Genomic DNA, 24,991 nt, shown 5'->3' on the forward strand with positions numbered 1-24,991 from the left:
CCATCCAGGAGAACTGGATTATATCCCTGCTCCCACAACAGAGTGATACTGGGCAAGTCATTTAAACCAAAATTTTCACGTGATCACTAATTGTGTGTTCCTCATTTTTGGGTTGTCAAGCTTGACTCACCTGGGACTAGATTTGCAGAACTGCTGAGCGCTCATTACTGCGTATGAAATAGATTAGAGTGGTGCTTTGAATTTATGAAGTGGTATAAAAATGCTAAATCCTCTGAAAAATAAGGTCCTAGGCATTTCAAATTGAGCACCAAAAAGTACGGGAAACTTTTTATCTTAATCTTTGTGTGCCTCAGTTCCACATCTGTAAAATGGGGATAATATCACCCCCGACTTCAAAGGAGTGATGTGACAAATATTGATGTTTGTGAAGCATTCAGATACTATAGTGATAAGCGTTACAGAAACACTTGTGAGGAAGTTAACAATTCTGTTTCCAGGGTTTGAATAGTGTGCAGTAAATAAGGCTTGGGGCCACTCATTGAACAATAAGGAGAAAACCAAATATTGAATGGCAGCTCATTAAGTGAGCACCCTACATCTTATGCACTGAATGATGCAGGAAAAAAATTGTATGTAATCATGTAATTAAGGGAAGTATTGTAATGCACAGGCACAAAGGGGGGGTGAATAAAGGTTGCACAGGCAACCTTCATTCTGGCATTTCCTAAATTCTGAGCAATTGACTGCAACCTCAATAATGTTCTTTTGAGTGTGATAGGTGTGTATGTGCATATATATCGCCACTCAAAAAATGTAATTAAGATCTAGTTAAAGCTGCAGCTGCTGCAGGCACATATCAGTGGTGTGAGTGCCTATTTCTTTTCAAAGCATTTGACGGTTTGGGTTTTTTTTTTTTTTAAAGAAAGCTTTAAGTATTAGAAATCCAAAAAACATGGAGTTAAATTAAGCCTGCACTTTTCAAACACTGCACCCAAACTGCATTAGCTACTACAGCCCTTGCTCCTCCTCCTGCTCCTGTCAGTGCCCTGGACTCGTGATCAGACCCAAGCACATGACATGAAGTAGCTGCTGATACAGCGGAGCCACAAAAGGGAAGAAGGTGGGGTAGAGGTCAGAATCAGAAGGCTATTCTGCTTTATTTGCAGTTTGGGCGTTATCCCTTCCCCTCCACTCTCAACACACATATAGTATGACAAGTTCCCTTCAGTATCAAATGTGCCCAAAAGATAATAAATGAATGAAAGAGAAGGACGGGTGGGTGGGAGCCTTGATCACATGAGGAGGAGCAGGAACTGGAGCTGGGCACCGGCAGTTTCTGCAGAGCAAGTCAGTGCAGGAAGTCGGAACTGCAAAGAAACAATTGTAAGTAAAGTCACTAAGGAAAACCCATTTGTGTGCCTAGGATTTTGTAATGTGAGCAAAGAGATACACTAGTAAAAGTAGAATAGTAAGGGGGGAAACATTTATAAAGCGCAAAGTAAAGGAGATGTTAATTTCAAAAATAAAATGGGCAGAGAGAAATGAAACTAAATGCAGCAGTTGGATTGATAGAGTAAATAGGTAAACCCCTATTATCACTTCATTAAAATCAAAGTAAGCTCCTGCCATTTAAATTAAACAATTTTAAATAATTTCAATACTTTTTAATGATATAACCATGTAAAGGCAATGAATGAAGTGAATGAAAGCCCAAAGGAGAGGATGTACTGTACCTATAATGCTTCTGTGGGTATGTTAATGCTCCTTTGAGTATGGTAATTCGCCTAGTTAATGCTTCTGGAGTGAGTGAGATGAAAGGGGTGAAATATCTGCTGATGTAAATGAGCGAGGCTACACTGAAGTCTCAAGAGCTGAGCCCACTTCCAACAAGACACAATTTCACCCTAGGTCCTCTGTACAAGAACGCTGACTGTGGAAACAAATCCATTAAAATTGTAATTATTAAATGGACTATCATCCATGCTGCTTTTGTTTGAAAGGGGGAAAGGATAACAAAGAGTTTGAGTTCTCAGTTAACACTTGAGTTACATTTTTGAAGAGCTGCACAATATTTGTAGATGAATATGTGAAAAAATAAATTACATGTGCTGCTGTTTCATTTGTGATTGTATCTGAGATTACTTATTTCTGGCCAGATTCTGCCATCTGTATTCTAGTTGGGAAGTCCTTTACTCTGAGTGTAGTTCTCTTGACATCATGGAATAAGGTACTACTCAGCATGAGTAAGGGAGGTAAAATCTGGCCCTTGGTGAATTGAACTGCATATTTTTTCTATGAGAGAAAAAGGTAAGTGAGGCATTGTCTTTTACTGGGCCAACCTACCTCGTCTCTCAAATATTTTGGGACCAAGACAGCTACAACAACACAGCAAACAGCTATTTTTTCTATGTAATTTAAGTACAACTTTTTGACAACTTAGTCTGAACAATCATCTTTCAAAAACTTTTAATTTAGAAAGGAAAGCATAAGAGACCTTTCCTTAGCAAGTAATCAAATCTCAGACTCACATTTAAGTTCCATTGTAATACTTCTTTGATGTGAAAGGATTCTATGATAATCACAGTGAAAATACCCTCTTCAATGAAGAGATTACAGAGGGAATGAACTGTCAATATGGCATGTGGTCTCTACAAATACCTGTTTTATTAACAAAGCTCCATACCCCAGAGCAAGCCACAATTTCTCTGAAGTCTTAACAGCATCCTTCATCCATCTTGAGATGAAAGTTCTTTGGGGTAGGATCCTTGTCTTCATACTTGTCTACAAAAAGCATAGCCAAGTGCTATATAAATGATAATCATAACCTGTCCTTTTCTTTATACCTGGCCTGCAAATTAACTCAACTTTGGGCTATTTTCTAAGGAAATATAATGAAAATATAGGGCCCGATTTTCAGCTTGTATAAATCAGCAAAACTCCACTGACCTCAATGGACCTGTGCTAATTTATACCGGCTGAGGATCTTGCCAATGCTGTCAGATCATCAGCCTTGCTACTGGCAATACAAAGCAGGCTTAAAGCAGGTTCAACTGGACATCCCAGATTTCCCCTTCTTCTGAAGAGTAAAAGAAGACTGCTACAGAGACTGTAGCAACTGTCTGCACTGCAGTGCTGCTGTTGTCCCAACATCTGGAAGAACGAAGGTGGTTTATATCCATTTTTGCAATCCTTCTCCTGAGCTGTTCCAAGCAAACAGAGGCTAGACCCAGGAGCTGGTATATAATATATAAATAAAACACATATATGGCTAACCTAAATGCTATGGGATGTCATCTCAAGGGCAAGAGGCATTTTTTTAAGTAGTTAAAAATAGAATCAGAAATTGGATCTGAACTGAAATCCGGATCCAAGCACCCTTGAATGTTTGGGTGTTTGAAAACCGAATTTACAGCTTGTATCCATATTTCTGTAGAACTAGTATTCTTTATGTATTTCTTCCTCTGATTTTTTTTTTCCAAATATCTCTGCAGGTGCTCATGAATAGCTCTGGGTGTCCATCTCATAAATTAGAAATCAATATAATCATAAACAAAGGGCTGCCTGTAAATATATCCCTGTCAGCTCACACCTGCCTCAATCAAGAGAGAAAAGATGAGCTTTGCAGTGTGTTTGGGAGGTTAACGCACCTGGGCTGCAGCCGACTAAAGGGAGGGAGCAAATCAACCAAGGATCCAATATCAACTTCAAGTTGTGTTCCTGTTTTCTAAATGGAGGTCACATTCCTGCTGTGAGAAATGCCAATATGAGTTTTGCCAATGCTTCTGGCTGCTGCCCCCAGCCTAGCAACATTACGTTGTCCTTGTCTTGATTGAGCCACAGCCAGCTAGTTCTCATTTAAACGCTGGTTGGATCAGATGTGAGGGAGACATAGTAAGATCCGATTTTGGAATTAGAGCCTCTTGCCAGGTGAATTTGGTTCCTGGATGCACCTATTGTGAAAAGAACAGGAGTACTTGTGGCACCTTAGAGACTAACAAATTTGTTAGTCTCTAAGGTGCCACAAGTACTCCTGTTCTTTTTGCGGATACAGACTAACACGGCTGCTACTCTGAAACCTATTGTGAAGTTGCTCATGTGAGTTAGGTTGATAGCTCAGGATTTATTAGAAAAAAGAGCATTGCAACAAATATTTTGTAAGAAAGAAAGTACATAAAATTACGTGGAATTTGTATATATCAAAATTGGAGTCTCTTTTTTTGTTCCTGTAATTGTTGTTGGAAGACTCTTTGGATGACTATTGGAAACTTTTTCAAACCTTAACTGAAATAAGAGTGTTCAATCTTAAAATGAGCTGGTCTCCTAAGTGCTTTAGGCAAATGGATTTTAAGGAAAACAGGGAGTTTTAAACAGTCTGAATAAAAATAACTTCCCCTTGCAGTTAATCAGAGGTTTCACTTTCTTTTGTACTTGTGGTGTAGTGCAAATACTTCTCAAGTCATACATAGTCTTCCAGGGCACACAATATAACAATTTTAAATGTCAGAAACAAGCAGAACTCTCTCTTGTTTTCCACACACACATTTTTCCTCGGGCATAATAAAAGCAACATTTCAGGGCTCCTTTATACACCATAGTGAAGTTCAAAAGAGCACACACTGTTTTCCCCCTTTGAAGGGCAGCTTAAAGCACTCTCATGTTTTATGAGAGTAAAGGCTACAGAATTGCATACTGTGTTTGCAGAAATGTAATGAAAGCAGGAAAATCAATACTATGTCAATGTTCTTAACAATGTGAAGATTTTCTTGTGCAAAACCCAGGTATGGTCCCCTACTTGACTTGCACATATATGCAGATTAGTACAATGGCTTAGTGAGTAAACAAACATGCTGGACTTTTCATTTTTATCTTTCCTTATCTACTCCACATCCATCCCTGTGGTGTTTGAGTGCTGTATAGAGTTAACACTCCAGCATGGTGTTTCTCAAACTGAGAAGTGAGTCGCTCAAGCAGTTCCAGCATTAGTTATTATTAGTTGCATTACAGTAGTGCCTACATGCCCTAGCCAAGAATGGGGTTCCATTATGCTGGGGGGGGGGGGTTATTTACAAACATATAGCAAAATACAGTAAAAACTCTCTGAAACAGCTTGCATTCTAAATAGACCAGACAGACAAAGGATGTGAGGGAAAACAGAGGCCTAGAAAGATGGAGTAAGTTACCCCATGCTCTTCTCATGGTGGGGTACTTCCTACTCCAACCATAAAGAATCTCCTGGGGTTTTTTTGGGTGTTCAAAGCGAAAACACCGCAACATCCTCCAGAGGGAAACATTTAAATAATTACATTCATTTCACTCCATGTGGAGAGTGAACTTTTCACCTGCTGATACAAATCACTAGTTTCAAGCAAAACCTGTGACTCTGCTGCAGCAGTTGATGATAGTGCCAGTCCAGCAGAACTGATAGTGAGATTCTGGAGAAGGTGAGGTAAAGTAAGGGAATGGACGTGGGGGAACACAGCTCTTCTTCCTTTGAAATAAAGAAAAACCCAGGAAATAGCTTTACATTAAACTCTTTCTTAAATCTACAATAAAAGAATATGAAATGCCATTTTCCCCTCACTAAGACTAGATTACATTTCAGAAGAATTTTACTTAAATAGGTCCAGAGCAGCCCTTCCCTTGGGGAAACTCCACAGGAGTGAGGCTATGGGGTGAAGAAAAACTCTGCAAGCTTTCCCTCACTGCGTTCTTCCCAAAAGTTTCCATGGAGATTTAAGGAAGAAACTTTATGGGTTTCCCCCTTACTTTCTGCAGGAAAAAAAACCCAGGGCACCTTAAACTCCATGGATTGTAACAGCTTTAAGCCTGGGCTTTCATACTGGCTCTGTGGAATCATTGCACTGCCCACCAGGGCCGGCTCCAGCATTTCTGCCGCCCCAAGCAAAAAAAAAAAAAAAAAAAAAGCCGCGATCGGCGGCGGCAGTTTGGCAGCAGGTCCTTCGCTCCTAGAGGGAGTGAGGGACCTGCTGCCCCCGAATTGCCGCACATGCCGCCCCTCTCCCTTGGCCGCCCCAAGCACCTGCTTGTTAAGCTGGTGCCTGGAGCCAGCCCTGCTGCCCACCTTCCCCTCCATTCTGGTTTCTAGGCAATGTGGTATGACTAGAGTCTCACTGCCAAGTCTTCCTCCACCAGAGGAAGATGATTGCATTGAATTGCCTAATACTTGCTGTCATGCAACCCAAAAGACATCAGCCTGCTTGGTTCCAGGCAGTCTCCCATAGCAACATTCTGGAGCTAGGATCATTCCAACATTCCAATATTAGCACCTGTCCATAAAGAAGTACAGGCCTTCCCTTAAGCTGGATACATTTGAGTATTCATAATTCTGTATTATGGCTGTGTCTGTTCTCTAACTACTCATGTTTTATATCTCCATATGCTCTTCTGCTTGAAGTTGCTTTTGAGATGAGATATTTAATGTGTATTCCTTTAGTTTCTTCCTTATCTAAATTTTATGGTGGTAGCTCATTAGGCTACATTATTCCTTACAATTGTTTTCAGCTTTTGGGAAGTAGAAAGCAGGACCTTTTAAACCCCCACATTACTAAAAATCATACCCCATTAGGACTGCTATGATCCAATTACATATATTTATTTAATTCTGGTCTCTGTTTCCAGAAGCTGTCTGAAAGGATCTTCATTAAAACAGCACCACAACAAGAAGCATTTTCAGAACAGAAATGAACAGCTGGACAGCAAATAACAGTTCCGTCAACAGCAATGGAACAGATCTCACTATCGGCTTTACCTCTTCTGCAATAGCTGTCTTTTTATTTGGGACAAACTTTGTACCTGTTAAGAAATTTGATACTGGTGATGGTAAACAGTCTGGTTTTGTTTTTTTTAATAGTTTTACCACTTGTAAGAACAGTGTTTAAGTTTTACACACTTTCAGTGAGAATATGGAATCTGCTGGTTACTGAAACGTCCCAGCTATATCAGCATTAGCCCCAGCACAGCCTTAAGCTATAGAGAGAGGTGGAAGAAGTACAGCATTTTTTCCTCACAACAATTAGTTTTGTAAAAGCAATAATAAAAACTCAAGGAAGTGGAAAAACTTTGAGAAGCCCTTCTTATGTCTTGCCATCCACTTAGGAGAGATAGAGTATACTACAAGATGGAAAAGCAAAAAGTGAAGTGCCTTTCAGTCCCCTGCAGTTTGCAGATTCTCAAATACACACTGAAGTGTGTATTATTTACCCTTTATAGCTGGTGATCTATTAAATATCTCCATCCCTTGAGTCACGTTATTGTAGATAACATTAAAAGCAATCAAAAGTAGAAACTTGAGTACTTCTGTCTTGGCAATCTGATAACACGAAACAACCCCTTATGATTTATGATTTTGCCACAGCCCTTCACTTGCTTTATACGGGGTCATGCTGTATCTAGGTATATGTGAAGACATATTATTATTCATTGGTTACCAGAATCCCCTGATCAAAAAAGGCTTATCCCAAATTACTTTTCTGTAACCATATCTGCATTAGAGGATGGATCCTAGCCTCTGTTTTCTCCTCTTTTTGTGCTAATCCAGCACTGCAAAGGGGACAAAAAAGCTGGCTTAAATATTCAGCCAAGGATTTCCCTTGTGTAAGGGAAGTCCTGGGGGGGGGGGGGGAGGGAGGGGCATAAAGCCAGCAAATATTTCACCCACTCCCCTTTAAGTACAGGATCTGCTGGGAGTGAGAGGAAGTTTGGCCAGAGTGTACAGCAATCTGGCCATCCTGTGTTACTGGAACAGTTCCAGGACTGTCCCACACAGTGCAAGTTAGAGTAATTTCTAGGCTGTTCTAACATGTTCATGGTTGGGAGTGGAAGGGAGGGAGAGTAACTCAAGTCCATCGTCTTCAAGAGCTAAGCAGAGCTCATGTGCACCTGAGGATCTGGGCTGTATTAACTCTGTTAAAGCAAGTGTAGTTAGCAAGTGTACGGAGAATGTGAGAACCCAGAAATAAATGACTGGTTGACTGCTAACATCTTGCCCCAAAATATAACCTTTTAAAAATATTGTAACGTGGCTACATAAACTTCATAAAGGATAGTTCTCTAAAATATGTGACCAGATTTCAATTGTATCTGTATAATTTCATCTGAGATATATTATATGAACAAGAAACAACAGGCTCACACATACAGTACTTGAAAGAAATCTTCTTTTTTAAAAACCATAAATGGTTACATATTCATTTATTTGTCTGTTTTCCCCTCCAGGAATGTTCTTCCAGTGGATTCTCTGTGCTGCAATATGGATAGTATCATTGGTGGTGAACCTTATTCAGAATAGCCCTAGGTTTTGGCCTCTTGCTATGGTTGGGGGTAGTGTATGGGCTACAGGTAATGAGGAACAGATCCTACTTCTTCAGAGACACAATAAAGCTAATTCCTCAGAGGAGGCAGAGATGATAACATTGAAATATTTGATATACTAAATGGATCTTTGTTATTTACTACACTGTTGGATCTCTGCCATTATTGTATGTATTACTGTGAACATGATATTTTACAGTTTTAGCATTGACAGTGGTCTTCACCAGCCTTATTTAAAAACCTAAAGTAATACAGGTACCAAATAATATCCATGTTTTAGAAGGGCTGAAGAAACAGAAGATGCTAAAGTTACCTTAGCCGTGTGGCTGAATGCTTACATTTTAAATAGCTATAAGAAACCTATTGGCCCAAGTTTTTCAAAAGCCCAAAGTTAAGCTTCTAAATAAGTGGCCTGATTTTCAAGAGTGCTGAGCAGCCAGCAGCTCCCACTGAAGCCAGTGGGAGCTGCTGGGTGATAAGCACTGTGATAGGGTGACCAGATAGCAAGTGTGAAAAATTGGGACAGAGGGTGGGGGGGTAATAGGAGCTTATATAAGAAAAAACCCCAAATATCGGGACTGTCCCTATAAAATGGGGACATCTGGTCACCTTAACTGTGTATTTCCTAATTTTGTCCTCATATTGGATTGATATAAATTAAACCTTAAAGAAACATCCAAAAAAAAAAAAAAGCATGAAATGACTAGACAGTCTTAGCTGTAGTCCAGTGCAGGGCTCTTTAATAGGAACCATCACTGCATAAGACAGACAGATTCTTCTCCTTAGGGACAGAAATATCTCTAAATTGCCTTGATGTGTCTTCATGCCATTGGTGGAAGCAAAAACACCGCAGGTTATGTGAATTAAAACCTAGTTGGTGACATTTCACGTAGCACCCAGTACTTTGAATTCAAACTTGAGTCTGTGAAAATGCAGAGTAGAACCAACTTAACCCACTTTAATGACAGGGAAACTCTTTGCAGAATACAGAAATTTTCAGTTTAGTAAGTATATGGGAAAATATAAAAACTCAAGAATACTGGTCTCTTCCTAGTCCTAAAACATGATTATTGCACGGTTAGACATAAATGGCATTTTCTTCTTGAGAGAGAGATTTAGGACCAGAGTACCAGGCATTCTTATAGGGTTGGGGTGCATTGAAGACCTTACACACAATGCCTTCAGCACCTTCCTTTTGTAAGCACCAAATTCACACCAAGAATAGCTTTCAAAATTGTGGATGATGAATTGAAGAAAGTGTGTTTGTGTGTGTGCATTTGTTAAATATTTAACAACAACATCATGTACTGCATATTGACTGATGTTGTTCAAAGGATCTGATCTTATAAACCATATTGAAATTCAAAGTACAAATATGAGCGCTCAATTTTAAAACCAAAATATTTTGGCAATAAAATAATTTTGCTTTTGTGTTTTTCCATATTGCAGGTAACATTACAGTTGTCCCCATTGTTAAAACCATTGGTTTAGGTCTTGGACTCTTAATCTGGGCTTCTTTTAATTTGCTAACTGGCTGGGCAAGCTCAAGGTAACTGCATTTAAGCTTTAAACTACACAATGTGAATGCTGTCATTTCTTCATTAACAACTCTAATGAAAACACTCAACATGAATGCAAAAGATGTATGAAATAGAAAAGATTTTTTTCTCCCAATGAAATATTCAGCTTAATTGTAATCTATTCTGCTCCCTTATTTGTGAGATTCTCAATAAGAAGAAAATGTTTATTGGATCTTCTTTGCAAAAGACCCTAAATGCTCACTCATCTGATTAATTAAAATCATATTTTTCATGTCCAAGTAAAATGCTGTTTTCATTTTCATCATTTTCTTTATCATCATAATTATACATGGTTAAATTAATTTCTTTTAGCCTGGACAGTTACATAAACATGCCTTTTGGCAAAACTTCACTAAGCATGAGCCCAGTCCTGATAATCTGGACTTCAGTGGGACTACTTGCATTAGTAAGGATTTCCAAGACTGGACTCTAATTTAAAATTTAATACATATAAATGGAATCAAATAAAACTGTGGTTAAATATTCCAGATTCGGCTGGTTTGGAATTGACCCAGAAGTAGTATCAAAACCCATCTTAAATTATATCGGAGCTGGACTTTCAGTGTTAAGGTAAATATTCTTCCTAATAATAAACAACTTCTTTGATTTAATTACTGAGGTATTGATTTAATAGGAGAGGATGTCTGTTAGTTGAATGAATTTTGCAAATGCAGTTCATTTAAAACTTATTAAGTTGTCCTATCCAGTGAGACAGAGAAATATTTTCAGAATTAGACAAATGTTAATTCCAATTCAATGGCAAAATAGGTCTTCATAAATGGAGAAGCACATTTTTATGCCAATGAACATGTTAAATACCATCCCAAATGTAGATTGATTGATTGTCATAGTTAAATTACTCAAATGTTTCACTTGGAAAATTGTTGGGAAAAGCCTTCCCTGGAAAAAGCTATGATCTCCTGGTGGAATTTGTCTGTCATCAATCCTTCACAGAGGTGGAGTTTGCTTCTTCTTTGCCCCTTTCCATAGACTAGGCCACAAAACCATTCCTCAAACCTGGCAGACTCCATAGATTCAGCTAAATCCAGGGCCATCCACACCATCTCTTTCCCCCAGAGGCTCTGCAATCCCCAACAGCAAAGCTCTGAAGCCATACTGCCAGAATTCCCCAACCATGGCATCCTCCAGGAGCCCCTACAAGGCGTCCAATTCTTTATTTATATATGGGAGCAGCTATTCTATGCAAGACACTTTCCAGACACTTAGGGCTTGGCTACACTTGCAAGTTAGAGTGCATTAAAGCAGCCCCGGGCACCGTAGCTCACTACCCGTCCACACTGGCAAGGCACGTAGAGCACTCTGACTCCAGGGCTAGAGCGCTCCTGGTACTCCACCTCGGCAAGAAGATTAATGCTTGGTGCGCACTGGCTGAAACGCCTGGGCATCAGTGTGAATGAGGTGTTGTATTACTGCACTCTGATCAGCCTCCGGAAACGTCCCATAATCCCCTTAAGTCAAGTGGCCACTCTTGTCATTGTTTTGTAATCGCTGCAGGAATGCGGATATGCCCTTTGAAAGCTCCGTTTCTGACATCTGGCATGCTTATCTGCTCTGAGACAAAGCAACCATTACTGTGGAATGCTGTGTGTGAGAGAGAGAGAGAGAGAGAGGCGGGGGGAGGGGGGGTCTGCTGCTGTGTGAACTTACAAGACAGCATGCTGACATGCTCTCAGCCCCCCAAAAACCCACTCTCTCTCCCCCCACATACACACAACACACTCCCTGTCACAATCCAGCCCACCCCCCCATTTGAAAAGCACGTTGCAGCCACTTGCATGCTGGGATAGCCACCACAATGCACTGCTCTCTAGCAGCTCTTGCAACGGCAACAATGTGGCCACGCCAGTGCGCTTGCAGTTCTCAGTGTGGACAGATTGCTGCGCTTTCCCTACTGCGCTCTACAAAGGCTGTCAAAGCGCTCTACATCTGCAAGTGTAGCCATGCCCTTAGAGAGGATGGAACTCACAGTTTAAGCATTTCATCTAAGCTTCATAGGCCTGGAGGGGGAACAATGTGTGTTTTCCTGGTCTTCATGGAGGAGACTGACATCCCCCCTTCCCAATATTCCTTCCTGTCCTCTCAGGAGGGGGAAGAACCATGCATGATGGGGACCCGCGCCATTCCTTGGCATTAAAAAACAAACCCTGCCAATCCTGATTGCACATATTTACCTGATCAAATTTGAAAGTTAAATAAGTTGGTAATTACTCCTGTTTAAACCTCACTCCTACCAATCACAGAACTAGGCTTCTGAGGAGGGGCCTAACATTTTCAGTTGAATTTTACTGAAAAACATGCAAGACTATAAAAAACAAAACAAATCAGAGTGCTGCTTGAGAAAATGGACCTGGAATTTCTATTCTCAGTTTATGTCCCAGGCCAAATGAAGTGCAGTAAGCTGTTAAGTCTGCTGCACAGAAGCTGTAAATGTAAAGGTGTGTTAAAAACATCCTTATTGTGAACAGTTTAGTTACCTTCTAGAAACACTAATTCTGGTAAATGTAGTATGCTTTTGCTTTTTGGAAAGAAGGTCTCATTCATTTTCTCCTCTCCTTACCCCTCACTCCCACCTCATGGAGGGTGTATATAGAATTTCCCTTAGGATATCCCAGTGTACATCTGCTATAATTTGAAAATGCAGTACTGGGCTATGACAACTGTCTTTAGAAAAATAATGCGATGATATATCAGAACAGTGACATTTACATCCTATTAATATGACAAGAGGTAACTATAAGGACTGTACTACATTTTTAAAAGTAGATTTGATCAGATTATATACTTGTGTCTAAATTAATTAATAAGATTAATCAAGATAGCTAAGAGTTCATTTCAAGATATACTAAAGTATGACATTGTCAAACAAAGGATGAAAAATAAGGAACAAAATGAAAATGAGGATTATGCCTTCAACTACTTTGTTTTTGCTCTGGGGTATTAAATGTTATGTCGTCATGAACTGATGTTTGGTACATGTTAATGTACTTTTCCCTTCACAGCACTATCATATTTCTTTTTGTAAAAAGTGAAGTTCAAAGTTCTTCAACTTTGTTAGAAGCCACCCCATTACTGAGAGAGAGGGTAAGTACTCTGACTATTGTTTTACTTCACTGAAAATGTGCATCAGCATAAAAAGAAAAGCAATTACTTGATGTTACCCAGATTTGTCAACATGCATGGTCAAATGGAGATGCCTATTTATATGAACTTCAATTTATGGGTCTTGTAAGATCAATAGCATTTAGCAACAGAAACAGCTTTTCGCAACAGTCTGGTTGTTACTGGCTTGGCATGTTGTATAGGTTCACAAGTCCTTTTCCATTACCACACAGGTTTAATAAATGATTGAGACTATCCCCACATGTCAGAAAGGGGAAATAATTTTAATTACAGCTTTTGGAACTAAAACTGAGCTGTAAAAGTAGAACATTAGATAAAAGGAAGCAAACAATGTGTCTTGGCAGCCAGATTCCCTGCTGCACAGCAGAGTGGGGAAGCTAGCAGGCAGGTAATTATGACTCCCTGTTTCTTGACCCTGCCCTTGGCACAGGTTAGAGACCTGAGACTGGTGCCAGATGGCTATTGTCCCTTAGGGAGCATGAACCAGGCAAGGATAACTGGAGCACAGCAGCACACTTCAGTCAATCTCCCCCTCACTATGCTGCATGAACTGGGGACCACAGGGTGGGAGGTATAGGAGCCAACTATGCCCTCTGGGATCCCTCCTTATCAAGGGAATCTTCAGCAGGGGATTTGTGGGTGGAGCAAAGGAAGCAGAGAGTGGCATAGAATCTGCTTGTATTATAGAGAAGGATTCAGTGTGTGCACGGGAAGGCAAAAATAAGCAGAAATGGTTATGGATATGAAATGATACTAGTGATGGCAAAGGACCCGCACAATCAACAACAACACTGGAAACAGAGAACAAACAAAACCTCTGGATTGTAGCACTCACCAAATTTAAGGGAAAACATGTTTTGAAATCCAAATTTGTACTTGGATTCTCTCTCTACAATGTGTTGAGTTAAGCCCCAGAGTCAGACACCCTGAAGCATTTGAAATCCTGAGCCAATCTTTTTGCCTTGGGCCTATCTGTAAACCCATGTCTCCTGACTTTCGTTCAGATTTTTTTCCCCGATGTGTGACTGTTCTGTTTTAAAACATGCACTTTTTTTTGGATGTTTTCCAAAACATTTGACACTAAAATTGTAACTGTTGTCAACAGTCAGTCAACAATTCTGAAAATACCTATTCTGATGCTTCATGGGTAGACAGTCTTTCTCCAGTACGAAAAAGAGTAATGTAAGTAGTTACCATTTCTTTTCTTCATTCTGGCTAGTTGACCTGGGTTTCTTGAAGTTGCTACAAAATAGTAAAGGAACTTCTGTGTCCTGTACTGTATGAAGCACATTGTCACACTGTAACGAATGATAATTTTTATAAATGTTAGTACTATAATGAAGAGGTATAACTGCAAAACTACTTAGGTACATTTTAACTGGATAACAGTGTTTGTTCTTCTAATTCTTCAATGTGCTGTCTCTTACTGGCCGCAATATTAATTACAATTACAAATTATCTATACTGTCTTGTGGAGATTACTTAAAATAGATTTTCAGTGACTTTTCAATTGCCCCAATGTGTGTTTATGCCGTCATATGTAGAGATTACAGAAACACAGGATGCTGTGGTCAGTTTGAGTGCAGGACTGTGTTTATTTTCTCTTGACACAGACTTAGTTTAGGCTTGAAATTGGGCAAAGGTTTCTAACCATCAGAGGAGTGAAGTTCTGGAACAGCCTTCCATGGGAAGCAGTGGAGGTGAAAAACCTAACTGGCATCAAGACTGAGTTTGATACGTTTATGGAGGGGATGGAATAATGAGACTGCCTACGATGGCATGTGGCCCATCAGTGACTGGCAATAGCAAAAATCCCCAACGGCTGGAGACAGGACACTATATGGGGAGGGCTCTGAGTTACTACCGAGAATTCTTTCCCAGGTATCTTTTTTCTGGTAGGTCTTGCCCACATGCTCAGGGTCTAACTGACCGCCATATTTTGGATTGGGAAGGAATTTTCCCCCGGATCAGATTGGCAAGAGACCCTGGGGGTTTTTCACCTTCCTCTGTAGCATGCGGCAAGGATCACTCGCAGGTTTGAACCAGTGTAAATGGTGAATTCTCTGTAGCTTGAAGTCTTTAAACCATGATTTGAGGACTTCAGTAACTCAGCCAGAGGGTAGGGGTCTATTTCAGGAGTGGGTGGGTGAGGTTCTGTGGCCTGCAATGTGCAGGAGGTCAGACTAGATGATCATGATGGTCCCTTCTGACCTTAAAGTCTATGACTCTGAGACTTTTACCTGCTTCTTTTATGCCCTTTAGTGGGTCACCCTGTATAGTGGTTCTAAATCTTCATAGCTACCACCATATCTTAGTAAAGTTCATTCTTGTGTCTTGTCATTAACCTTGATTGTACACTCTTTAGGGCAGGGGCTGTCTCTTTGTTACATGCATGTACAGCATCTAGCTCAGTGGGGCCCTGGATAGGGCCTCTAGGCACTACTGTAATATAAAAATAATGTGACAGAAGGTGTAATTTCTATATCATTACTAGCAATTTGCATGTGCAGAATGTTTTACATAGTATCATTCTAGACCTGTTATGTCTTAAGTATATTATCTAGTCTACTGATTAATAAAGGCTTCCTTTATTTCTTTCTTTCTCTCTCTCTCTCTTTTTTTTTTTTTAAGAGGCTGTACCCTAGCAGTAGTAGCTGGAATATTCTATGGTTCCAGCTTTGTGCCAGTGCTCTACATCAAGGACCATGGTAGAAGAAATGGAACGGTATACACAGGAGCAAGTCAATTTGGTAAAGGCCAATGAGCCATTTTTATTTCACCTTATAACTACTGTATATCCTATTAATTTTGTAAATAGATTTGGTGATTTTTGCCATGCCTCCTGGTGTTATGTGGTGACACAGGAGTCGGTGCACATGATTCTCCACTACCTTGCCCCGTTTGTAGTCACTTACAACTGTGCAAACTGGATGCAATCACTCGAATGGCCGATTAGGCCCAGTGAATGCCAAACTTCACTGATGTTTAGGCACAATTTCATTCACAACAAAATGGGTTTTTTTTTGAAGCATTTTGAAATTTTGTCACATTTTCTACTTATTTTTCTTGTGAGGCCATATAGATTTTCACTGCTGCATTGGTAGGCAATATTCCAAATACGTAAAGAGCCTAATAATATAAATGTTTGGTTTCTTCATCCATTTTACAGCTCATGCTCTGCTTTTACTGTGCAGAAAATATATTTATATGATGTTTATATTGATTGTCCCCATCCTTAATGGGGGTAATTATAAATTATGGGAAAATATAGAGAGACCCTGCTTTAAGAGTGGAAATGCATTCAGCTGCAGCCAAACAAGACAAGCTCAGTTTTCTCTCTCGGTTGCAGGCTTCCAGTGGCATTAATTCCACCTGGGGTGGGTGTGAGAGAACACAAGGGCTTACTATTCCATGCTCCTCCAGCCTGGCCAGCACAGCATCAGAAGTGAGTAGGTTGAGGGCATGAGCCCAGCCCAAGCAGGAGAGAGGGACTGATTTAGTGCCTACTAACGGAGTTGTAAGGAGCATTTCAAGCCATCCTTCCCCAGGGTTAACTACTCCCTACTTTGCAGCCCTATCTGCTTCTCCTCTATCTTCCAACAATTCATGCAAGTGTATTGTACCACTGTCATTCTCTTGCAATTTCTTGTTGGAGTGGAGCCTTCATAAATTTTCCTCACAGTGCTGCAGTAATAATGAACCAAAGTCTCTAATTAGGCAGGTGGACAACAAGCCACTTGGCTCCTGCATTCTTCATCACCGCGCTGCCGGGGAGTTGGGCTGGCTCCTCCCAAGCCTGTCCTGACCCCACTCTCTGGCAGGAGCTCGGGGACCAGATGGAAGCGTCCTGCGGGCCGGATGTGGCCCGTGGGCCATAGTTTGCCCCCCACCGACCTAGAAGATAGTGCAACAAGCTCAGGAGTGCAGCATTAGGACAAAAACAAGGGATTCCTTTTCTTCTTGAGTCAAAAACCTTGGTGCTTAAGTGTGAGGTTTCGGCCCCCAGATCCCACTTTTAGGCTCTACTGTGATCCACACTCTTGAGGTCCCTTCTAATCCTAAATTTATATGATTTTATGGCATAGTCAATGCAGTGGAAGTCCCTTACATAATTTAACTTGCATGATTGAGCTACTCCATCTATAGTAATATTTGCAGTCATGGTTGTGTCACATGGATGATGCAACAAGCTCCCTTCCTTTGTTTTTCTTATTTTTGTTTTATTTAAAATGGATGGAATATGACGAAACTTCAAGTTGTTAGTAGTAGTGCCTTGTGCATTTTTGGATTTATGCACACTATGTATGAAACAGCATAGAATAAGTGTAGTAAAAATATTTATAGTTACTGTGATTTTATATCTTTACCTCTGTGCCATTTCTGTTTCAGATTTAGACTATGTCTTTGCACACTTTAGTGGAATCTTTCTCACAAGTACCATATATTTTTTGATCTACTGTGCAGTCATGAAAAATAAACCTAAAGTTTACCCTGAAGCCATAATACCAGGTATGACTATTCAATAAAATAGGTATTAATTTAAGTTACTTCCTGTAATAATTTCAACTGTACTACTATAATTATTCCAAATCATACTCTTGGGATTATAGTTAATCTTGGAAGTATGTTCTCTTGACTTTTGGTATCTTTTGAAAGAGCACGTGTGAAAAGATTGGGAGACAATGAAAAATTGTGGTCCAATTTGAAATGCGATGTTGCATGTTAAAGATGTTCTGAAATTGACACTTTGCCAGAACTGAGAACACATTGCCCAGAAAATTATAACAGAGACCTACATATTGTACTAACCTTTGAAAATTTTAGAACTTCTGTGGGGAAGGAGTGAGGAGAAAAAAATATATTCTCTTTGCGAAAGGCCAGATGGTGAAGCAGTGTCACTGCAAATGTAAGAAAAATAAACAGAAACTGAATCAATAGAAGTTGTAAATTCAGTAGTGGTGAGCATATTTGGATTACCTTTATTTTTCCAGAACTCAATATCTAAGCAGGATTTTTGTGACATCCATATAGTTTAAATAATCTTAAACCAAAAGACACTTTGACCTCAAACTCTTGTCCTGATATTAAATGATCAGTGATTAACTGATTTTTTTTTCTAATTTAATGCTATGAATAACACCCATTGAACAAAGCAAAATGAACAAATAAAAATCCAGGCTAAACATTTCCCAGACCCACATATGAATGCAAAACCCAATTTCCTAAACAGCAGTATAATAGTAAAGCAATTAATTACTCCATATGTGTGCTCTTTCACTTTGGTAATAATGCATTATTTTACTATGTTATTGCCATTTAGAAAAAAATATTTTGTTCACATAGGGGGTGGGGAGAGGTTCTCTGCCTGAATTTCTGTAAGTGTTCTTTGCTGTAAGTGTTAAGAGAACAAAAGTATAATAATTAAATCTGCCTGGGACAAAGACTAGAGTCTGAAAGAATGATTCTTTTGATTTCGGCAGAAGTTCTTCTCTTTCCAGCCCACCCTATCAATATTTACTTTTGCTAGTAACATTAAGGCACATATTGTAATTCATATTTTGTCTTTATGTTGAGTAACAGAAACATTTAAGATACCAAATGTCACGATCAATATTAAATGCAAACATTGTATTATGAAAAATATTCTAAATACATTTACATCAGTCCTGACTGTTTCAGTCAAATCCTACTGTGGATCTTAGAAAATCTGCACAATGAGATCAAGCCATATCTCCACCCAGGACTGGGCTAGCTGTGACAGACTGACAATATCCTCTAATATCCTGAACATACTTTATGGAATTAAGATAAACTTAAATAAATCAAGTTAAACCTTTTTGAATTAGGTTTAATACCTTTGGGGTATGTTATATTAAAAATGTGATTCTGTATATGTTATTGTATGTACTTTCTCTAGTAGGGAGGGGGATGCTAATATACTTTCTCCATTATCAACCCTTTGAAGGAACCAACAGGCAGGAAAAAGGGTTTTGATTGATAGCCTGGTTTTAAACTGACTCAGGGCCTTCTTTCTGATCCAGCAAATGGACAGGACTCCTGGGTGTTTGCTCTGAGCTGAACTTATAACCACAAGGAATCCCCTTGGGAGGCAGATTGAAGAACTGCTCTCTCCAGAATCCATGTTAGCATTGGTAAACTTATTAGCATGTGTGTGGGTTTTTATTGTTTTTAATATGTTTTCTCTGTAATGCTTTTTACCTTAAGAACAAAGTAAGCGTGCATAGAAAGTACTGTGTGGTACCCTGTAACTGTAACAATTACACCTGTTACCCATCTCTGAAGAGAAAGAAGCAGGTGTCCTGGGGCAGCCTGTCTGTGCTGGGAATAATAGAGTGTAGGCAGGGAACTGTGCCGCCTGGAAATTCCCCAGTAAGAAGAGAGAGAGAGACACACAGAGATCCATCCAAGAGCAATGGTTGGGAAGCTGGAAGCCTGACAATGGGTGCCCTTGCTGTACTACTGAGGGGAAATACAGATGCAGTTTCCCTGAATTGTGACACCACCTAACTGCTCACCCACAAACACTCCCTGTGGAGTTACCATTCCATGGCCATTTCTCCTGAAAAGGATGATTTTATCCTGTAAGGTTAGATTTAGATAATCAATCATCAACATACTATTCAGATTCTGTTTTACATTTGCACGCAGTAAATTGTGATGTCTTTCACTGCCTACTGTAGGTGGCCTATATTTTGTTGTAGATAGTTTTCTGATTGGAATTTGTTGTTTCTAGGATTTGTTGCTGGTGTACTTTGGGCAATAGCCAATTGTTGCTGGTTCATAGCTAATCACTACCTCAGTGCGGTGGTCAGCTTTCCAATAATTACTGCTGTGAGTACCTTTTTTAAAAACGTTGTTCATTGTGTCATTATTATTTAAAATGAGGGTTTTCTTTTCCCTTTTGGGGTATAATTTGCAACTTTGAGCTGTACAGCCAGTCTGTAAACTTTTCTTAGGACCCCTAGTTCTGTGTCTCCCCCCTTGCCTTTGGCTTTTAGGAACGTATAATTATGACAACAACCATCTTGGGAGGCATCAAGGGTTGAACTAGTGGCCTCCAGAGCTAAAAGCAGTAGTAATTTTTTAAGTAAGAGAGTCAATCTCTGTAATAGACCCTCATCCTCTGTAGATGAGGCACAGGGGGCGGAGGAGGAGACACTGATCAGTCAGTTACATGATTTCATCTTGGCAGTTACACTTTTCACTGTATTCCTCACAATTTGTGATATTTTCTGTCTTTAATATTTATTTTGCATAAAGTTATGAATTCAGATACTAATCCTTTTGTGTGTTTTCAATATCTAAAACATGCTCTTTGTTAAAAAGATTAATGGTACTATTTGTGTAACTGAGATGAGCAGCAGTTGACCAATTTTGCCTATTTTATTTACATATATGATACAGTACATATGAGCAGCTAGTCTTTTGTAGCTGGGTAAGTTTTATCCTCCACTAGATAAAGGGCCACTTTGCCAGGTACTCTGTGTCAGTGTAAGAGATGATGCAGCAAATGAGCTTATGCTGTTAATGTATGTTTCTTTTTGTATAGAGAAACTGTAGTCTTGTGGTGTCAATCATGATTTTAGCTTCGGATCAGATGCACTTCTTTTAGTTTGAATCAGCCTCTCTACTCCATTTTAGAGGGGTTGCCGTCTGGGTTTCCAGACAGCTCACTGTCCCACACTTGTTATTGACACTTTTTCCCCCTTTATTCACCTTGCATGTATTAAGTGTAACATGAGAACTCATTCATTGCTGTGTATTTTAAGTGACATCTTTCTGTTCATAGTATGATGATTTCTTAGTGTGTATTTAATAATTCTTTCCTTCAGGCATTGGAAGTCATAATATAGCTTTCACTGGGAAAAGAATGGTATTTCCAGGTGCTCTTCATTATCACTAAGTTTGCTGTCAGCTAGGAAAACTGTAGTATAATGTCATTGATAAATGGTAGTTTTATGACCTGTCCACCTGGCCTGACCTCTTGTGGATTATCCAGATTATTGCTAAATAAAAGAGGATGTATTTTTAGTCTTTCACTTTCACGACAAGTGTTTAAGGTAAACTTTGTTCAACTAAAAAAAAACAATGAGGAGTCCTTGTGGCACCTTAGAGACTAACAAATTTATTTGGGCATAAGCTTTTGTGGGCTCAAACCCACTTCATTGGATGCATGAAGTGAAAAATACAGGAGCAGGTATAAATATATGAAAGGATGGGGGTTGCTTTACCAAGTGTGAGGTCAGTCTAACAAGATAAATCAATTAACAGCAGGATACCAAGGGAGGAAAAATAACTTTTGAAGTGGTAAAAGAGTGACCCATTACAGACAGTTGACAAGAAGGTGTGAGTAACAGTAGGGAGAAATTAGTATTGGGGAAATTAAGTTTAGGCTTTGTAATGACCCAACCACTCCCAGTCTCTATTCAGGCCTAATCTGATGGTATCCAGTTTGCAAATTAATTCCAGTTCTGCAGCTTCATGTTGGAGTCTGTTTTTGAAGTATTTTTGTTGAAGAATTGCGACTTTTAGGTTTGTTATTGAGTGACCAGAGAAACTGAAGTGTTCTCCTACTGGTTTTTGAATGTTATGACTCCTGATGTCAGATTTGTGTCCATTTATTCTTTTGCCTAGAGAATCATAGAATCATACCTGCTCCTGTATTTTTCACTTCATGCTTCCGATGAAGTGGGTTCTAGCCCACAAAAGTTTATGCCCAAATAAATGTGTTAGTCTCTAAGGTGCCACAAGGATGCCTCATTGTTTTTGCTGATACAGACTAACACGGCTACCACTCTGAAACCTTTCATGGTGTCAAGTATCAGGGGGTAGCCGTGTTAGTCTGTATCTACAAAAACAACAAGGAGTCTGGTGGCACCTTAAAGACTAACAGATTTATTTGGGCTTAAGCTTTCGTGGGTAAAAACCTCACTTCTTCAGATGTAACATATACAAATAAATCTGTTAGTCTTTAAGGTGCCACCAGACTCGTTGTTGTTTCTGAAACCTTTGTTCAACTAGTTAGTTGTAATAATGAAGTAAGTATTAGAAAGAACCATGCTAACTGCTAAGATCGTGTGCAGAAGCCTGAGTAGCCTCCTCCAACCTGGACTGCAAATGAAAATCTGAGGTGAGATTTACTAGTTGGAGAATATCAAGAATGAATATAGTGGCAGGTTCAAGATTCAGTCTCTGCAGACTAATTTAGGTCCAGATCATACCATCTCCTCAGATTTCCTTCCCCTTTTCTTCCTCCTGCAGGATTTACTGACCTTTCCTTTGAAATCTTTACAACAATGTTTATGTTTTGTTTATGAGCATTTACAGTTGCATTACACTGGAAGAAAAGGTCTGAATTAAGTATTGAGAAAATTGCCCATTTTTAAGAAATGCTATATATATTAACAAAGCTAACTTTGTTCTTTAGGGCCCTGGCTTTGTAGCTGCTATGTGGGGAGTCCTGGTATTTAAAGAAATAAAGGTAAGTCCAACGGTGTCCTAACTTTTTACCTGTATCTGACTTCAAGAATTGCATGTGAAACCTGAGACTTGAGGATACATGGTACAATGCTGTCACCATGAGACTTCTGCACCTGTCACAAGATGGAGCAATAGGACCGTTGTCATGCCAGAGTATTTTTGCTAAGAAAAAGTTTGATGTGACTGTGAGGAGCTTTCATTCACTTTAGAAGAATTAAAACTTGAATTCCATATCTGTATAAAAAGCAGTGAGATAGCATGAAGGACTTTTAGCAGGATCAGGAGGCAAGAGTCCAAGAACAAATGGATTATTTAAGAATATAACAAAAAGCCTTTTGGATATTAAACATGTTTTAGATTGACATGGACCAACGTACTATAACATGTTTTAGATTAATGGAGTACTATTTTGGGATGTCTGAAAGAAGATTTTGGAAGTCTCATGAGTAGACAATATACTTGGCTGTAATTTTAAAAATTATATACTTTAAAAGTTCTACATTTTAAAAGATTAAAAGGGGAATACTGCTAAAATTAGTCTCTGATGTTTAGAGAGATTACTTAATTCTACCACTATAATTAGAGCTGGATGAAATATTTGTCATAAGTTCCCCTCCCCTCCAGTTGAACAGTTGCTTGCTTCTAGTTTTTGAAATTTACATAAAACTGAAGAGCTTTGATTTTTTTTTTTTTTTGCGGGTGGGGGGGGGGGAATTGAAAAGCCATTTTCATTTTAAAAGTCACCCTTGTGAAATTTGAACAAACTTCTAGAGCTGGTGGTGCCACTGTCCCATGAGTCACATTGTCTAGTGGATTGGCACATAGACGCATATAAGGGATTATGCACCTAATTCCCATTAAAATCAATGAGAGTTAAGTGCTTTTGCTGAAAAAGGGCCTAAGGCCCAGATCCTTAAAGGTATTGGCACATAAGATCATGCAAGTACATGAAAATGTCATTGACTTCAATAGGACTACAGGTACTCACATACTTAAGCATGTGCTTACAGGTACATCCACACTGCAGTAAAAACCTGCAGCCCAAAATCAGTTGACCCAGACTCACAGGGCTCAGGTGGTGAGGCTAAAAATTCCTTGGGCTAGCAGCCAGGCTTTGAAAGCCACCCCCTTGCAGTGTTTCAGAGCCCAGGCTCCAGACCAAGCCCGAACATCTACACTGCAATTTTTGAGCCCTGTGAACCCAAGTCCGCTGACCTGGGCCAGCCACGACCATGCCACAGGCCTCGTATTGCCATGTGCATATACCCATAAGCACATGCTTAACTTCATTGTCTGAGCTATATATATATATATATATATATATGAGAAAAGTGAGGCTCAGGGAGGTTGGCTGACCCAACATCACCCAGCAAGTCAGTGTCCAAACCAGGATTAGAACTCAAGTTGCCCAGTTAATTTGTAAGAATCTATTCAACTAATTTTGCCTCTTTTGCTGTTTGAGAATTGTCCTTGAGTAGAATGAAATTTTTCAAAAATATTCAAAGTTATTTGCTGAATAGTTTTTGTGACTAATTCCCATATAAAAACATATATGGCTGTGTAGATTACTAACAGTGAGCTGCTTTGTGAACAATCTTTATGAACCCAGGCCAGTTCCCTTTGAAGTCAACGGAAAGACTCCCATTAACTTCATAGGCGTTATTTAAGCAATGTTTGGCTGGGTTAGAATGGACACATCAATCATGTTTGGTTCCCTGACTGGAAGACAGTAACTCTTCTGTTATAAGCACTAATGTTATATGAATTTGGGATTCACTTTCTATGAGTCTTCACTTAAAATTTGTTTCTGATAAATGCCATTTCAGAAAACTCACTTATTCATGAAATCTACTGTAAACAACCCAACTTCACCTTCATTTTACTCCCCCCTCTTTCTTTTAAATGCTGCTTTATAAACAAGCGATATTACATTTTTCTTCTCTTTCTTTGACTATATAGGGATTGAAAAACTACCTGTTACTCTCCGTAGCATTTTGCGTCATTTTGGCTGGGTCACTCTCCACAGCGTTTTCTAAAATTTGAAGGGATTGCTTGGACCAGCAGATGGTGCTACTGGTTAATAAAAACACTCTAAGAAGACTGCAATCTCTGACATTTTCTGAGCTGATTAATAGATCTTCACTCTGACAAGAGACTGGCGAATATTCGTAATTCAAGTTTTTTTTATGCCAACTGAGAAAATTCAGCAGAATTTGTTTAAGGCCTGAAACAAGTAAAAGATAGCGTGGAATATTTTTTTTTAAAATATATTGGAAGATGCCAGTGTTGTCTTTCTGGATGATTGTAGGAGCAAAAACTGGCCTTCAAAGGGTTTCAAATAATTTTTATAATTTTCTGTTATAGTGCATTGGTCTATAAACTATCATTGAATCAGGATAAGTTTTAATTCATCTTTGCAGGTTGGAGGATAAAGGGAATGTTAATTCTGGGTCTTAATATTTTACTTTGCAAGGCAG

The 24,991-nt window shown here is 39.3% G+C and overlaps 1 protein-coding gene across 1 annotated transcript; it reads left to right on the plus strand.

Moving 5' to 3' along the window:
• Positions 1–1,215: 1,215 nt before the first annotated feature.
• Positions 1,216–24,557, plus strand: TMEM144 (transmembrane protein 144). The gene is given in 13 exon segments (XM_065405585.1): positions 1,216–1,344; positions 6,601–6,628; positions 6,631–6,801; positions 8,197–8,319; positions 9,742–9,841; positions 10,362–10,442; positions 12,893–12,974; positions 14,119–14,195; positions 15,645–15,763; positions 17,403–17,522; positions 19,768–19,865; positions 22,462–22,515; positions 24,474–24,557. Coding segments are annotated over 13 exon segments (1,266 nt in total).
• Positions 24,558–24,991: the final 434 nt, after the last annotated feature.

The sequence above is a fragment of the Emys orbicularis genome, chromosome 5 (assembly GCF_028017835.1).
Source record: "Emys orbicularis isolate rEmyOrb1 chromosome 5, rEmyOrb1.hap1, whole genome shotgun sequence".
NCBI classification, from domain to species: Eukaryota; Metazoa; Chordata; order Testudines; family Emydidae; genus Emys; species Emys orbicularis.